This window comes from Bufo bufo, chromosome 6 (genome assembly GCF_905171765.1).
Source record: "Bufo bufo chromosome 6, aBufBuf1.1, whole genome shotgun sequence".
In the NCBI taxonomy this organism is placed as follows: domain Eukaryota; kingdom Metazoa; phylum Chordata; class Amphibia; order Anura; family Bufonidae; genus Bufo; species Bufo bufo.
In genome coordinates, this window is record NC_053394.1 from 431,678,006 (window position 1) to 431,695,298 (window position 17,293).

At 45.4% G+C, this 17,293-nt stretch overlaps 1 protein-coding gene across 3 annotated transcripts in view; it reads left to right on the forward strand.

The window, feature by feature from the left end:
- The first annotated feature begins 2,573 nt into the window (after window positions 1-2,573).
- MYOCD (myocardin) overlaps window positions 2,574-17,293 on the forward strand; it is a 51,119-nt gene continuing 36,399 nt past the window's right edge. For 2 of the 3 annotated variants that reach the window (XM_040435146.1, XM_040435145.1), the window contains exon 1: window positions 2,577-2,877. In XM_040435146.1, coding sequence (XP_040291080.1) covers window positions 2,823-2,877 — 55 coding nt within the window. In that variant the 5' untranslated portion in view covers window positions 2,577-2,822. Of the gene's footprint in view, window positions 2,878-17,293 lie in introns of all 3 variants that reach the window. The other variant, XM_040435144.1, reaches the window with a different exon arrangement.

Here is a 17,293-nt window from a genome sequence, read left to right on the forward strand (position 1 = left end):
TGGCGGTGTTATGGTGTTTAGCACTGTATACCCCTGTCAGTGGGCACTGTATAGCAGTACTACCTGAGCACTGTATGGCGGTGTTATGGTGGGCAGCACTGGATACCCCTGTCAGTGGGCACTGTATAGCGGTACTACCTGAGCACTGGATGGCGGTGTTATGGTGTTTAGTACTGTATACCCCTGTCAGTAGGCACTGTATAGCGGTACTACCTGAGCACTGTATGGCGGTGTTATGGTGTTTAGTACTGTATACCCCTGTCAGTGGGCACTGTATAGCAGTACTACCTGAGCACTGTATGGCGGTGTTATGGTGTTTAGTACTGTATACCCCTCTCAGTGGGCACTGTATAGCAGTACTACCTGAGCACTGTATGGCGGTGTTATGGTGTTTAGTACTGTATACCCCTGTCAGTAGGCACTGTATAGCAGTACTACCTGAGCACTGTATGGCGGTGTTATGGTGTTTAGTACTGTATACCCCTGTCAGTGGGCACTGTATAGCGGTACTACCTGAGCACTGGATGGCGGTGTTATGGTGTTTAGTACTGTATACCCCTCTCAGTAGGCACTGTATAGCGGTACTACCTGAGCACTGTATGGCGGTGTTATGGTGTTTAGTACTGTATACCCCTCTCAGTGGGCACTGTATAGCAGTACTACCTGAGCACTGTATGGCGGTGTTATGGTGTTTAGTACTGTATACCCCTCTCAGTGGGCACTGTATAGCAGTACTACCTAAGCACTGTATGGCGGTGTTATGGTGTTTAGTACTGTATACCCCTGTCAGTGGGCACTGTATAGCAGTACTACCTGAGCACTGTATGGCGGTGTTATGGTGTTTAGTACTGTATACCCCTGTCAGTGGGCACTGTAGAGCAGTACTACCTGAGCACTGTATGGCGGTGTTATGGTGTTTAGTACTGTATACCCCTGTCAGTGGGCACTGTATAGCAGTACTACCTGAGCACTGTATGGCGGTGTTATGGTGTTTAGCACTGGATACCCCTGTCAGTGGGCACTGTATAGCAGTACTACCTGAGCACTGTATGGCGGTGTTATGGTGTTTAGCACTGTATACCCCTCTCAGTGGGCACTGTATAGCGGTACTACCTGAGCACTTTATGGCGGTGTTATGGTGTTTAGCACTGGATACCCCTGTCAGTGGGCACTGTATAGCGGTACTACCTGAGCACTGTATGGTTGTGTTATGGTGTTTAGCACTGTATACCCCTGTCAGTGGGCACTGTATAGCAGTACTACCTGAGCACTGTATGGCGGTGTTATGGTGTTTAGTACTGTATACCCCTCTCAGTGGGCACTGTAGAGCAGTACTACCTAAGCACTGTATGGCGGTGTTATGGTGTTTAGCACTGGATACCCCTGTCAGTGGGCACTGTATAGCGGTACTACCTAAGCACTGTATGGCGGTGTTATGGTGTTTAGCACTGGATACCCCTGTCAGTGGGCACTGTATAGCAGTACTTCCTGAGCACTGTATGGCGGTGTTATGGTGTTTAGCACTGGATACCCCTGTCAGTGGGCACTGTAGAGCAGTACTACCTGAGCACTGTATGGCGGTATTCATTAGGCACTGGATACCCCTGTCAGTGGGCACTGTATAGCGGTACTACCTGAGCACTGTATGGCAGTGTTATGGTGTTTAGCACTGGATACCCCTGTCAGTGGGCACCGTAGAGCAGTACTACCTGAGCACTGTATGGCGGTATTCATTAGGCACTGTATGGAGGTGTTATGGTGGGCAGCACTGGATACCCCTGTCAGTGGGCACTGTATAGCGGTACTACCTGAGCACTGTATGGCGGTGTTATGGTGTTTAGTACTGTATACCCCTGTCAGTGGGCACTGTAGAGCAGTACTACCTGAGCACTGTATGGCGGTGTTATGGTGGGCAGCACTGTTTGGCACTGTTATGGGCGCTGGATGGACTTTTCGAGCACTACATGACACTAACAACAGTTTTAACTCCATTTCTCTTCTTCTTTAGAAAGGGGAAGGTGAAACCCAACATCTTATCTCACACATCTGCCGCCTGACAACCTCCAGAGATATTTAATGACAGATCTCCCTGAGGTTGTCACTTGGCACAACCCCTCGTGATCTCAATATTTCTTATCTGGGATCACAGAGCAATCTACCACAGTGATTAACGTGCACGAAAGACACTGCCTCAGCACTGCTACATCTGCGCTACATGTGTGTGAATGAGGCGAGCATCTATGCCGCCCTTTTAGAAGCTGCTGAGGGTTTAGTTCCAGCGCCTCGCAGGTAACATCCACTATCAGTCACAGGACTGAGCCAGCTCTGCTACATCGGCAGAGAACTACAGCACGCCTCGATCTCTGGTGGTTAAGCGGCAGGTAGAAATTGGTTCATTTCCTCTTGATGAAACGTCCTGGTTACATAAAGAGAAGGCAGAGGAACCCGCAGACACTGAGAAGAGGAAGCGCAGAGCTGACTGCTGCTGGGACTTCAGCTCTGGAGGCTCTGACTGCTGCTGAGGATGAGGATCACATATCACTGGTGATGACATCAGCAGCAGCCAGGGGATCACAGTCAATGGGAGGGGAGGAGGATGGAGCTTAATTAATGCAGCTCAGCCCCACAACAAGCATTTGCCTCTTGCATAGGGTCAGTGCTGGATGGGACCAAAGCCTCTGAGACTTCCAGGCTAACTCCAGAGGTAGCAGAGCCGGTCGGGCTCAGGGGCTGATATTGGATGTTGTGGGCCCTCGTCTTCCCCATGCTGCTCTTCTCAAGGACTCGCGTGTAAATTTTGGAATTGCCATAAGAAGAACATCATGACTCTCTTGGGATGTGAGCAGTCTTTATTGATACGGAGCAAATTCAGATCAGGTAGGGGGGGGGGGGGCAGCGGACCAGGGATGGGGGGTTAATGATGTTCTGTGGATAGACAGATGTAGCAAAGCTGAGTTTGTCATGTTCGTGGATGCTGAGTTTTTTTTAAAGTTGAGCTGTCATTGGTCACTTCTCATTCTCAGCTCTGCTGCATATGACAACAGCAGTTCTACTATAACATGACATTACTGTATATCATGTTACATCTGGCAAACCCAGCTCTACTACATAAGACAATTAGCTCTGCTCTTCTGGCAAGCTCAGCTCTGCTACATCTGACAAATTTATCTCAAATTAATTTCTACTGTAAATGGCACATTTATCTCGCCTACAGCTCTGCTACATCTGCTCTTCTGACAAACTCATTTATTTTTCCTGTATCTAACACATCTCTGCCATTGATGACAAACTCAGCTCTACACAGCTGACATATTCAGCCTTTCAGCATCTTAAAAATTCAGCACTGCTACATCTGTCCTATTCAGCTCCCTTCTTCAAACCATCTCAGTTGTACTGTATCTGACAGAAACTCATCTTTGGCATTGCCACATCTGACAAATTCAGCCCTGCTACATCTGATGAGTTCAGCTCCAGCACTGCTGACAAATTCGGGTATTCCAAGGCTGACAAAATCAGCTCTGCTACATCTGATGAGTTCAGCTCCAGTACTGCTGACAAATTCGGGTATTCCAAGGCTGACAAAATCAGCTCTGCTACAGCATGCATTGAAAGTACTTCATCTGACAAATGTGGTTCTGCTTCAATGGACCAAACTTGGCAGTGCTTCAGCTGACAAACTTGGCTCTGCTTCATCTTACAAATTCAGCTCCTCTACAACTGACACATTCAGCTTCGCTACATCTAACAAAATCTGCTATTCTATCGCTGACCAACTCAGCTCAGCGACATCTAACAAATTCAGGTATTCTACAGCTGAGACACTAAGTGCCTCACCATCTGACAAATTCAGTGCCGCTACATCAAATTCAGCTTTGCTGCACCTGACTCACAGAACAGCTGACAGAATCTGCTTTGCTGCGCCTAACAATCTCATGTATGTCACAACTGACAGGCTGCCGCATACACTCAGCTCTACTACTGCTCACAAACTATTGGATGCCATGCTGGCAAACTCAGCTCTACTATAGGTGAAATGTCAATCTTGGTGTAGCTGACAAACTCAGCTCTGTACGCCTGACAAACTAGGCTGTTTGTAGCTCAAACTGATCTCTGCTGCAGAACTCTTACCTACTCCTACAGTTTAGCTTTGTACGTGTGACAAACATATTTGTGCTGGATCTGGAAAACTCAGCTCTGCTACATCCCCAACGATATTTCATGATTTTGTGAAAAAATCGAAACAAATAAGACTGGTATAGTAGCGTGGATTCAAATATCCCTGCAAGGTGTCAGCTGCAGAGTGGTCAGTGTTTGCTTCTGTGGAGCGGTCAGTATCTTCTAAAGCTGCAGAGCGGTCGGTATCCTAAAACCATGGAGCGGTCATGATCCTCTGCATTAGTGAAGTGGTCAGTATCCCCTGCATCTGTGGAGCGTTCAGTCTCCTCTGCATCTGTGGAGCGGTCAGTCTCCTCTGCATTAGTGAAGTGGTCAGTATCCCCTGCATCTGTGGAGCGTTCAGTCTCCTCTGCATCTGTGGAGCGTTCAGTCTCCTCTGCATCTGTGGAGCGTTCAGTCTCCTCTGCATCTGTGGAGCGGTCAGTCTCCTCTGCAGCTGTGGAGCGGTCAGTCTCCTCTGCAGCTGTGGAGCGGTCAGTATCCTATAAAGTTATGGAGCGGTCAGTCTCCTCTAAAGTTGTGGAGCGGTCAGTCTCCTCTAAAGTTGTGGAGCGGTTAGTCTCCTCTACAGCTGTGGAGCGGTCAGTCTCCTCTGCATTAGTAAAGTGGTCAGTATCCCCTGCATCTGTGGAGCGTTCAGTCTCCTCTGCATCTGTGGAGCAGACAGTCTCCTCTGCAGCTGTGGAGCGGACAGTCTCCTCTGCAGCTGTGGAGCAGACAGTCTCCTCTGCAGCTGTGGAGCGGACAGTCTCCTCTGCAGCTGTGGAGCGGACAGTCTCCTCTGCATTAGTAAAGTGGTCAGTATCCCCTGCATCTGTGGAGCGTTCAGTCTCCTCTGCATCTGTGGAGCAGACAGTCTCCTCTGCAGCTGTGGACCGGACAGTCTCCTCTGCAGCTGTGGAGCGGACAGTCTCCTCTGCAGCTGTGGAGCGGACAGTCTCCTCTGCAGCTGTGGAGCGGACAGTCTCCTCTGCAGCTGTGGAGCGGACAGTCTCCTCTGCAGCTGTGGAGCAGACAGTCTCCTCTGCAGCTGTGGAGCAGACAGTCTCCTCTGCAGCTGTGGAGCAGACAGTCTCCTCTGCAGCTGTGGAGCAGACAGTCTCCTCTGCAGCTGTGGAGCGGACAGTCTCCTCTGCAGCTGTGGAGCGGACTGTCTCCTCTGCAGCTGTGGAGCGGACTGTCTCCTCTGCAGCTGTGGAGCGGACAGTCTCCTCTGCAGCTGTGGAGCGGACAGTCTCCTCTGCAGCTGTGGAGCGGACAGTCTCCTCTGCAGCTGTGGAGCGGTCAGTCTCCTCTGCAGCAGTGGAGCGGTCAGTCTCCTCTAAAGTTGTGGAGCGGTCAGTCTCCTCTCCAATTGCAGAGCCGTTAGTGTCCCCTGCAGGTGCAGAACAGTTGGTGTGCAGTGCAGTTGCAGAGCGATCAGTCTCCTCTCCAGCTGAGGAGCAGTCAGTGTTCACTGCAGTCTGCAGGTGAGCGGTCATTGTTCTGTGCAGATGTTGAGCGGTCATTGTTTTCTTCAGCTGCAGAGCAGTCAGGTGCAGAGCAGTCAGTGTACCCTGCAGGTGCAGAGTGGTTAGTGTATTCTGCAGCTGCAGAGCAGTCAGTGCACCCAACAGGTGCAGAGTGGTCAGTGTATTCTGCAGCTGTGGAGCAGTCAGTGTCCCCTATAGATGCTGAGAGGTCGGTGTACTGTGCAGCTGTGGAGCAGTCAGTGTCCTTTATAGATGCAGAGAGGTCGGTGTATTCTGCAGCTGTGGAGTAGTCAGTGTCCTTTATAGATGCAGAGAGGTCGGTGTACTGTGCAGCTGTGGAGTAGTCAGTGTCCTTTATAGATGCAGAGAGGTCAGTGTATTCTGCAGCTGTGGAGCAGTCAGTGTCCTTTATAGATGCAGAGAGGTCAGTGTATTCTGCAGCTGTGGAGCAGTCAGTGTCCTTTATAGATGCAGAGAGGTCGGTGTATTCTGCAGCTGCGAAGCAGTCAGTGTACCCTGCAGGTGCAGAGCTGTCAGTGTATTCTGCAGCTGCGGAGCGGTCAGTGTCCCCTGCAGGTGCGGAGCAGTGTGTGTTCCCTACAGGTGCAGAGCGGTCCGTGTCCCCTGCAGGTGCAGAGCGGTCCGTGTCCCCTGCAGGTGCAGAGCGGTCCGTGTCCCCTGCAGGTGCAGAGCGGTCCGTGTCCCCTGCAGGTGCAGAGCGGTCCGTGTCCCCTGCAGCTGCAGAGTGTTTATATAAACTTTATATTTAGATGCAATATAAATGATGAAGCAGAGGTGAGTTTGTCAGATGTAGCAGATCGGAGATTGCTGTTTGGTGACAAGAGCAAGGTAAACCTATTACAGTAATCCTGTTATTGATGTAGCAGTGCTGGACATGTTATTTAGTGAGTACAATGCAGTCTTATGGAAGACCACAGGTATGGTGACAAACTCAACTTTACTATTTGACATCCACATAAATATTTACATACAATGTGATCATTTGCTGTGCCCTGATTGGCTCTCTGTGTATTGACCCCGGGGTGTCACTCATAACCCTGGACACAGCGACACGCCAGGGGTTAAACAATTGACCTTGGGAATTAACCCCTAATCTACTGCAATAAACCAGTGCATGGAGTGCAATAGTGACTAGGCTCTGCTGTGTTAATGCTGCCAATGGACTACAACTCCTAGCAGCCTGTGAGGGCATTTGGGGAGTTGTACTCTCTGCAGATGGTCAAATCTTTGGCCTAATGGAATAACAAACTGACACCGGAATTCTATTCGTCGTTTTGCAACTAATAATTAATATTTATTCTAATTAATCGCACTGATCCCCATAATGAAGTTAACCTGTCTTTTATACCGCGTCGTGATTACCGTATCCGATAAAGCGACTCATTTACATAAAAACATGTCGCCCGCCCTACGATAACCATAAAAATAGCGAAATGTATCGGCCCGTGGATTTCTTTGGCTCTGGAATGTTCTTGAGGTTGGAGAGGCTTCTTATCAGGTCCCCGGCTCGGTGACAACCATTAAGGTGACAGTTGGATAAGGCGACGCTGTTTCCTGTCACTCTGGCTGCCTGCGCTATCAGCTGCGCCTGCAACATTACCCAGGGACCAGGACTAGGAATCTCCAAGAGCAACACTGCCCCCTAGTGGAGGGAGTGGGCATGACTGCAATAGCGAGACTCCATGTACTGCGAAATTCCAATTTCACATGCGCTGGCCCTTTAAATACAGATAGTGGTGACTCTTCAGCCAATCAATAGAGGGTCATCTCTGCAAAACTGGTAACTGGGATTCTGGGGACAACATTCCCAGCCCTGCCGGAACAGTGAGTCCAAAAATGGACACCCCCTTTAAATTTACCATGATTTTATCAATTAAAGGGTAACTCTACACAAAGCCTAAAAATTCAGGGATAACCGTACTTAGCCCCAATATCTCTCTTCACACCATGTCAAACACAGAGGAGTCCTGGGAGCTGAGATATGGGAAGCTGTTTGGTAGGGTCCTTTCATCGGTGGATAGGCTCTCGGCTAACTGGATCAGGATCGTTGTGAATGTGGCTGGAAGGAGGGTGGAGAATATGTCGGTTAAGACAAGTAATTGAATTCGTAATTTTGTATGATCGATTGGTTATGTCTGCCATTATTTCCGTTTTACATAGGTCCAGACCAGACACGACCAATCGATCCAGCAGGATACAGTTATGGTCGAAAAACAATCCAATGCTGGATCAACTGCTTATGTCTACTCTGTGTGATCACTGCTCAAGATGTTTCTCTATGGGTGTCACTGTTCATATAGACCAGACATTATCAATCAATCCAACAGAAGATACGCATTAAAAACAGAGATGCCCCCCGCATGAAGAAGTCCCCAGATCAATGTCAGGGGTCCACACTACTAGATCAGTACATTGGATCAGAGACTTTGTGTTCCTGGAGAGCCCCTTAAAATGATGATGAAATTCCTGAGTCGATGCATTTTATGGCTTCTCGATTGCAACATTCAACATTAAAAGAACATTCAACTTAGGTGACCGAGCACAACACGTCCCAGGGTGACTCCGGGGGCCCTTAAAGATGTCAGCAAATATAGACAACCCCCTCCGCTTGCCTGACACCACCCCGACCTCCCCCGCCGGACACCACCCCGACCTCCCCCGCCGGACACCACCCCGACCTCCCCCGCCGGACACCACCCCGACCTCCCCCGCCGGACACCACCCCGACCTCCCCCGCCGGACACCACCCGACCTCCCTCGCCGGACACCCCTCCCACCTCCCCCGCCGGACACCACCCCGACCTCCCCCGTCGGACACCACCCCGACCTCCCCCGCCGGACACCACCCGACCTCCCTCGCCGGACACCCCTCCCACCTCCCCCGCCGGACACCACTCCCACCTCCCTCGCCGGACACCCCTCCCACCTCCCCCGCCGGACACCACTCCCACCTCCCCTGCCGGACACCACTCCGACCTCCCCCCGCCGGACACCACTCCGACCTCCCCCGCCGGACACCACTCCGACCTCCCCCGCCGGACACCACTCCGACCTCCCCCGCCGGACACCACTCCGACCTCCCCCGCCGGACACCACTCCGACCTCCCCCCGCCGGACACCACTCCGACCTCCCCCCGCCGGACACCCCCTCCCCTCGCCGGACACCACTCCGACCTCCCCCGTCGGACACCACTCCGACCTCCCCCGCCGGACACCACTCCGACCTCCCCCCGCCGGACACCCCCTCCCCTCGCCAGACACCACTCCGACCTCCCCCCGCCGGACACCACTCCGACCTCCCCCCGCCGGACACCACTCAGACCTCCCCCGCCGGACACCACTCCGACCTCCCCCGCCGGACACCTCCTCCCCCGCCGGACACTCTGCCCCCTCAGATAGGACTCGATATTGCTTTAGGAACTCATTTAAATGGGTCATTAGGTATCTGTAGTTAGCAGCTGGTTGTGGAGGCAGGAGGTGCATCATACCTCAATCCTCAGGTGACTAAAATATGTGCAAAAGATGTGGTCAGCTTACCTGATGCCTCATCGTAGTATAAGTAGTGAGGTATATGCAGTAAGTTTAATCTGTGCCTCATGTCTCCTTCAGCATGCTGTACATAGAAAATTATATTGGTGCCTCATGCCTCCTTCAGTGTACTGTACATAGGTACCTCATGCCTCCTTCAGTGTACTGTACTGTACATAGGTACCTCATGCCTTAGTGTACTGTACATAGGTACCTCATGCCTCCAGTGTACTGTACATAGGTACCTCATGCCTCCTTCAGTGTACTGCACATAGGTACCTCATGCCTCCTTCAGTGTACTGCACATAGGTACCTCATGCCTCCTTCAGTGTACTGTACATAGGTACCTCATGCCTCTGTCAGTGTACTGTATATAGGTACCTCATGCCTCCTTCAGTGTACTGTACATAGGTACCTCATGCCTCCTTCAGTGTACTGTATATAGGTACCTCATGCCTCCTTCAGTGTACTGTATATAGGTACCTCATGCCTCCTTCAGTGTAATGTACAAAGGTACCTCATGCCTCCAGTGTACTGCACATAGGTGCCTCATGCCTCCGTCAGTGTACTGCACATAGGTGCCTCATGCCTCCTTCAGTGTAATGTACAAAGGTACCTCATGCCTCCTTCAGTGTACTGTACATAGGTACCTAATGCCTCCTTCAGTGTACTGTACATAGGTGCCTCATGCCTCCGTCAGTGTACTGTACATAGGTACCTAATGCCTCCTTCAGTGTACTGCACATAGGTGCCTCATGCCTCCTTCAGTGTAATGTACAAAGGTACCTCATGCCTCCTTCAGTGTACTGTACATAGGTACCTAATGCCTCCTTCAGTGTACTGTACATAGGTGCCTCATGCCTCCGTCAGTGTACTGTACATAGGTACCTAATGCCTCCTTCAGTGTACTGTACATAGGTGCCTCATGCCTCCGTCAGTGTACTGTACATAGGTGCCTCATGCCTCTGTCAGTGTACTGCACATAGACTGGTGCCTCATGCCTCCTTCAGTTTACTGCACATACACTGGTGCCTCATGCCTCCTTCAGTGTACTGCACATATACTGGTGCCTCATACCATCTTCAGTGTACTGCACATACACTGGTGCCTCATGCCTCCTTCAGTGTACTGCACATACACTGGTGCCTCATGCCTCCTTCAGTTTACTGCACATACACTGGTGCCTCATGCCTCCTTCAGTGTACTGCACATACACTGGTGCCTCATACCTCCTTCAGTTTACTGCACATACACTGGTGCCTCATGCCTCCTTCAGTTTACTGCACATAGACTGGTGCCTCATGCCTCCTTCAGTTTACTGCACATACACTGGTGCCTCATGCCTCCTTCAGTGTACTGCACATACACTGGTGCCTCATGCCTCCTTCAGTTTACTGCACATACACTGGTTTCTCATGCCTCCTTCAGTGTACTGCACATATACTGGTGCCTCATGCCTCCTTCAGTTTACTGCACATACACTGGTTTCTCATGCCTCCTTCAGTGTACTGCACATATACTGGTGCCTCATGCCTCCTTCAGTGTACTGCACATAGGTACCTCATGCCTCCTTCAGTGTACTGTACATAGGTACCTCATGCCTCCTTCAGTGTACTGTATATAGGTACCTCATGCCTCCTTCAGTGTAATGTACAAAGGTACCTCATGCCTCCAGTGTACTGTACATAGGTGCCTCATGCCTCCGTCAGTGTACTGCACATAGGTGCCTCATGCCTCCTTCAGTGTACTGCACATAGGTGCCTCATGCCTCCGTCAGTGTACTGCACATAGGTGCCTCATGCCTCCTTCAGTGTAATGTACAAAGGTACCTCATGCCTCCTTCAGTGTACTGTACATAGGTACCTAATGCCTCCTTCAGTGTACTGTACATAGGTGCCTCATGCCTCCGTCAGTGTACTGTACATAGGTACCTAATGCCTCCTTCAGTGTACTGTACATAGGTGCCTCATGCCTCCGTCAGTGTACTGTACATAGGTGCCTCATGCCTCTGTCAGTGTACTGCACATAGACTGGTGCCTCATGCCTCCTTCAGTGTACTGCACATAGACTGGTGCCTCCTTCAGTTTACTGCACATAGACTGGTGCCTCATGCCTCCTTCAGTGTACTGCACATAGACTGGTGCCTCATGCCTCCTTCAGTTTACTGCACATACACTGGTGCCTCATGCCTCCTTCAGTGTACTGCACATATACTGGTGCCTCATACCATCTTCAGTGTACTGCACATACACTGGTGCCTCATGCCTCCTTCAGTTTACTGCACATAGACTGGTGCCTCATACCTCCTTCAGTTTACTGCACATACACTGGTGCCTCATGCTTCCTTCAGTTTACTGCACATACACTGGTGCCTCATGCCTCCTTCAGTTTACTGCACATACACTGGTGCCTCATACCTCCTTCAGTTTACTGCACATACACTGGTGCCTCATGCCTCCTTCAGTTTACTGCACATACACTGGTGCCTCATGCTTCCTTCAGTTTACTGCACATACACTGGTGCCTCATGCCTCCTTCAGTTTACTGCACATACACTGGTGCCTCATACCTCCTTCAGTTTACTGCACATACACTGGTGCCTCATGCCTCCTTCAGTTTACTGCACATAGACTGGTGCCTCATACCTCCTTCAGTTTACTGCACATACACTGGTGCCTCATACCTCCTTCAGTTTACTGCACATACACTGGTGCCTCATGCCTCCTTCAGTTTACTGCACATAGACTGGTGCCTCATGCCTCCTTCAGTGTACTGCACATACACTGGTTTCTCATGCCTCCTTCAGTGTACTGCACATATACTGGTGCCTCATGCCTCCTTCAGTTTACTGCACATACACTGGTTTCTCATGCCTCCTTCAGTGTACTGCACATATACTGGTGCCTCATGCCTCCTTCAGTTTACTGCACATAGACTGGTGCCTCATGCCTCCTTCAGTGTACTGCACATACACTGGTGCCTCATGCCTCCTTCAGTGTACTGCACATAGACTGGTGCCTCATGCCTCCTTCAGTGTACTGCACATACACTGGTGCCTCGCTCTTGTCAGTAACATACGTGATACTTAACCGCGGTGGGGTAAACCATGAAACCACCTGTATGGTGAGGTGTCGGGGCAGAAAGGGGGCAGCGGGGCACTTGTCCTGGGAGCTACGTCCAGGGGGCACCAATAAGCCACTTTATCGGGGCACGTGGATACAGGAAGGGCAGTAAACTGAACCTTTGCCTCGATGATCGACCTAGCTGAGGCTTACTAGATAGTCAGCTCTGCTGGCTCACACCTGAGGATCTGAATCCTCTGCTGACTAATCTCCTGACTTCCTTCCGTGCAGTGAGCGCCGTTACATTGTGCGACTGTTACCACACGAACCCTCAGCTGTGAGCGTCTCGCGCGTTTCTACATCAGCCTGACCGCTTGCCCAACAGCTCAGTGCAGATCCCAGCTCTGCAGGGCGGGCGGCCACAGACCCCCAGATCCAGCGCACGCCCCCGCTGCTGGTGCCACCGCCATATAGTTCTAACTTACATGACACGCATAAAATACTGAAAAACATCCGAAATGCAACGCTGCCACCTGTACGCCACATGTCCCCTGTATATACCGTGACAGAGGGCAGAGGCCGACTGCGGGAGGATACAAGGAGGGCTGCTCAACAATCATTATACAATACACTGCAGTATTATAGCAGTTATATTCTTGTACATAGGAGGCAGTATTATAGTAGTTATATTCTTGTACATAGGAGCAGTATTATAGTAGTTATATTCTTGTATATAGGAGGCAGTATTATAGTAGTTATATTCTTGTACATAGGAGCAGTATTATAGTAGTTAAATTCTTTTACATAGGAGCAGTATTATAGTAGTTATATTCTTGTACATAGAAGGCAGTATTATAGTAGTTATATTCTTGTACATAGGAGGCAGTATTATAGTAGTTATATTCTTGTACATAGGAGGCAGTATTATAGTAGTTATATTCTTGTACATAGGAGCAGTATTGTAGTAGTTATATTCTTGTACATAGGAGCAGTATTATAGTAGTTATATTCTTGTACATAGGAGCAGTATTATAGTAGTTATATTCTTGTACATAGGAGCAGTATTATAGTAGTTATATTCTTGTACATAGGAGCAGTATTATAGTAGTTATATTCCTGTACATAGGAGGCAGTATTATAGTAGTTATATCCTTGTACATAGGAGGCAGTATTATAGTAGTTATATTCTTGTACATAGGAGCAGTATTATAGTAGTTATATTCTTGTATATAGGAGGCAGTATTATAGTAGTAATATTCCTGTACATAGGAGGCAGTATTATAGTAGTTATATTCTTGTATATAGGAGCAGTATTATAGTAGTTATATTCTTGTACATAGGAGGCAGTATTATAGTAGTTATATTCTTGTACATAGGAGCAGCGTTATAGTAGTTATATTCTTGTACATAGGAGCAGTATTATAGTAGTTATATTCTTGTACATAGGAGGCAGTATTATAGTAGTTATATTCTTGTACATAGGAGCAGTATTATAGTAGTTATATTCTTGTACATAGGAGCAGTATTATAGTAGTTATATTCTTGTACATAGGAGGCAGTATTATAGTAGTTATATTCTTGTACATAGGGAGCAGTATTATAGTAGTTATATTCTTGTACATAGGAGCAGTATTATAGCAGTTATATTCTTGTACATAGGAGCAGTATTATAGTAGATATATTCTTGTACATAGGAGCAGTATTATAGTAGTTATATTCTTGTACATAGGAGGCAGTATTATAGTAGTTATATTCTTGTACATAGGAGCAGTATTATAGTAGTTATATTCTTGTACATAGGAGCAGTATTATAGTAGATTTATTCTTGTACATAGGAGCAGTATTATAGTAGTTATATTCTTGTACATAGGAGGCAGTATTATAGTAGTTATATTCTTGTACATAGGAGCAGTATTATAGTAGTTATATTCTTGTACATAGGAGCAGTATTATAGTAGATTTATTCTTGTACATAGGAGCAGTATTATAGTAGTTATATTCTTGTACATAGGAGGCAGTATTATAGTAGTTATATTCTTGTACATAGGAGGCAGTATTATAGTAGTTATATTCTTGTACATAGGAGGCAGTATTATAGTAGTTATATTCTTGTACATAGGAGCAGTATTATAGTAGTTATATTCTTGTACATAGGAGCAGTATTATAGTAGTTATATTCTTGTACATAGGAGCAGTATTATAGTAGTTATATTCTTGTACATAGGAGCAGTATTATAGTAGTTATATTCTTGTACATAGGAGGCAGTATTATAGTAGTTATATTCTTGTACATAGGGAGCAGTATTATAGTAGTTATATTCCTGTACATAGGAGCAGTATTATAGTAGTTATATTCTTGTACATAGGAGACAGTATTATAGTAGTTATATTCTTGTACATAGGAGCAGTATTATAGTAGTTGTATTCTTGTACATAGGAGCAGTATTATAGTAGTTATATTCTTGTACATAGGAGCAGTATTATAGTAGTTATATTCTTGTACATAGGAGTAGTATTATAGTAGTTATATTCTTGTACATAGGAGCAGTATTATAGTAGTTATATTCTTGTACATAGGAGGCAGTATTATAGTAGTTATATTCTTGTACATAGAAGCAGTATTATAGTAGTTATATTCTTGTACATAGGAGCAGTATTATAGTAGTTATATTCTTGTACATAGGAGTAGTATTATAGTAGTTATATTCTTGTACATAGGAGGCAGTATTATAGTAGTTATATTCTTGTACATAGGAGGCAGTATTATAGTAGTTATATTCTTGTACATAGGAGGCAGTATTATAGCAGTTTATATTCTTGTACATAGGAGGCAGAATTATAGTAGTTATATTCTTGTACATAGGAGGCAGAATTATAGTAGTTATATTCTTGTACATAGGAGCAGTATTATAGTAGTTATATTATTGTACATAGGAGCAGTATTATAGTAGTTATATTCTTGTACATAGGAGGCAGTATTATAGTAGCTATATTCTTGTACATAGGAGCAGTATTATAGTAGTTATATTCTTGTACATAGGAGGCAGTATTATAGTAGTTATATTCTTGTACATAGGAGGCAGTATTATTGTAGTTATATTCTTGTACATAGGAGCAGTATTATAGTAGTTATATTCTTGCACATAGGAGCAGTATTATAGTAGTTATATTTCTGTACATAGAAGCAGTATTATAGTAGTTATATTCTTGTACATAGGAGCAGTATTATAGTAGTTATATTCTTGTACATAGGTGCAGTATTATAGTAGTTATATTCTTGTACATAGGAGCAGTATTATAGTAGTTATATTCTTGTACATAGGAGCAGTATTATAGTAGTTATATTCTTGTACATATAAGCAGTATTATAGTAGTTATATTCTTGTACATAGGAGGCAGTATTATAGTAGTTATATTCTTGTACATAGGAGTAGTATTATAGTAGTTATATTCTTGTACATAGGAGGCAGTATTATAGTAGTTATATTCTTGTACATAGGAGGCAGTATTATAGTAGTTATATTCTTGTACATAGGAGGCAGTATTATAGCAGTTATATTCTTGTACATAGGAGGCAGAATTATAGTAGTTATATTCTTGTACATAGGAGGCAGAATTATAGTAGTTATATTCTTGTACATAGGAGCAGTATTATAGTAGTTATATTCTTGTACATAGGAGCAGTATTATAGCAGTTATATTCTTGTACATAGGAGGCAGAATTATAGTAGTTATATTCTTGTACATAGGAGCAGTATTATAGTAGTTATATTCTTGTACATAGGAGGCAGTATTATAGTAGCTATATTCTTGTACATAGGAACAGTATTATAGTAGTTATATTCTTGTACATAGGAGGCAGTATTATAGTAGTTATATTCTTGTACATAGGAGGCAGTATTATTGTAGTTATATTCTTGTACATAGGAGCAGTATTATAGTAGTTATATTCTTGCACATAGGAGCAGTATTATAGTAGTTATATTTCTGTACATAGAAGCAGTATTATAGTAGTTATATTCTTGTACATAGGAGCAGTATTATAGTAGTTATATTCTTGTACATAGGTGCAGTATTATAGTAGTTATATTCTTGTACATAGGAGCAGTATTATAGTAGTTATATTCTTGTACATAGGAGCAGTATTATAGTAGTTATATTCTTGTACATATAAGCAGTATTATAGTAGTTATATTCTTGTACATAGGAGGCAGTATTATAGTAGTTATATTCTTGTACATAGGAGCAGTATTATAGTAGTTATATTTCTGTACATAGGAGCAGTATTATAGTAGTTATATTCTTGTACATAGAAGCAGTATTATAGTAGTTATATTCTTGTACATAGGTGCAGTATTATAGTAGTTATATTCTTGTACATAGAAGCAGTATTATAGTAGTTATAGTCTTGTACATAGGAGCAGTATTATAGTAGGTTTATTCTTGTACATAGGAGGCAGTATTATAGCAGTTATATTCTTGTACATAGGAGGCAGTATTATAGTAGTTATATTCTTGTACATAGGAGCAGTATTATAGTAGTTATATTCTAGTACATAGAAGCAGTATTATAGTAGTTATATTCTTGTACATATAAGCAGTATTATAGTAGTTATATTCTTGTACATATAAGCAGTATTATAGTAGTTATATTCTTGTACATAGGAGCAGTATTATAGTAGTTATATTCTTGTACATAGGAGCAGTATTATAGTAGTTATATTCTAGTACATAGAAGCAGTATTATAGTAGTTATATTCTTGTACATATAAGCAGTATTATAGTAGTTATATTCTTGTACATAGGAGGCAGTATTATAGTAGTTATATTCTTGTACATAGGAGCAGTATTATAGTAGTTATATTCTTGTGCATAGGATGCAGTATTATAGTAGTTATATTCTTGTACATAGGAGGCAGTATTATAGCAGTTATATTCTTGTACATAGGAGCAGTATTATAGTAGTTATATTCCTATACATAAGAGCAGTATTATAGTAGTTATATTCTTGTACATAGGAGGCAGTATTATAGT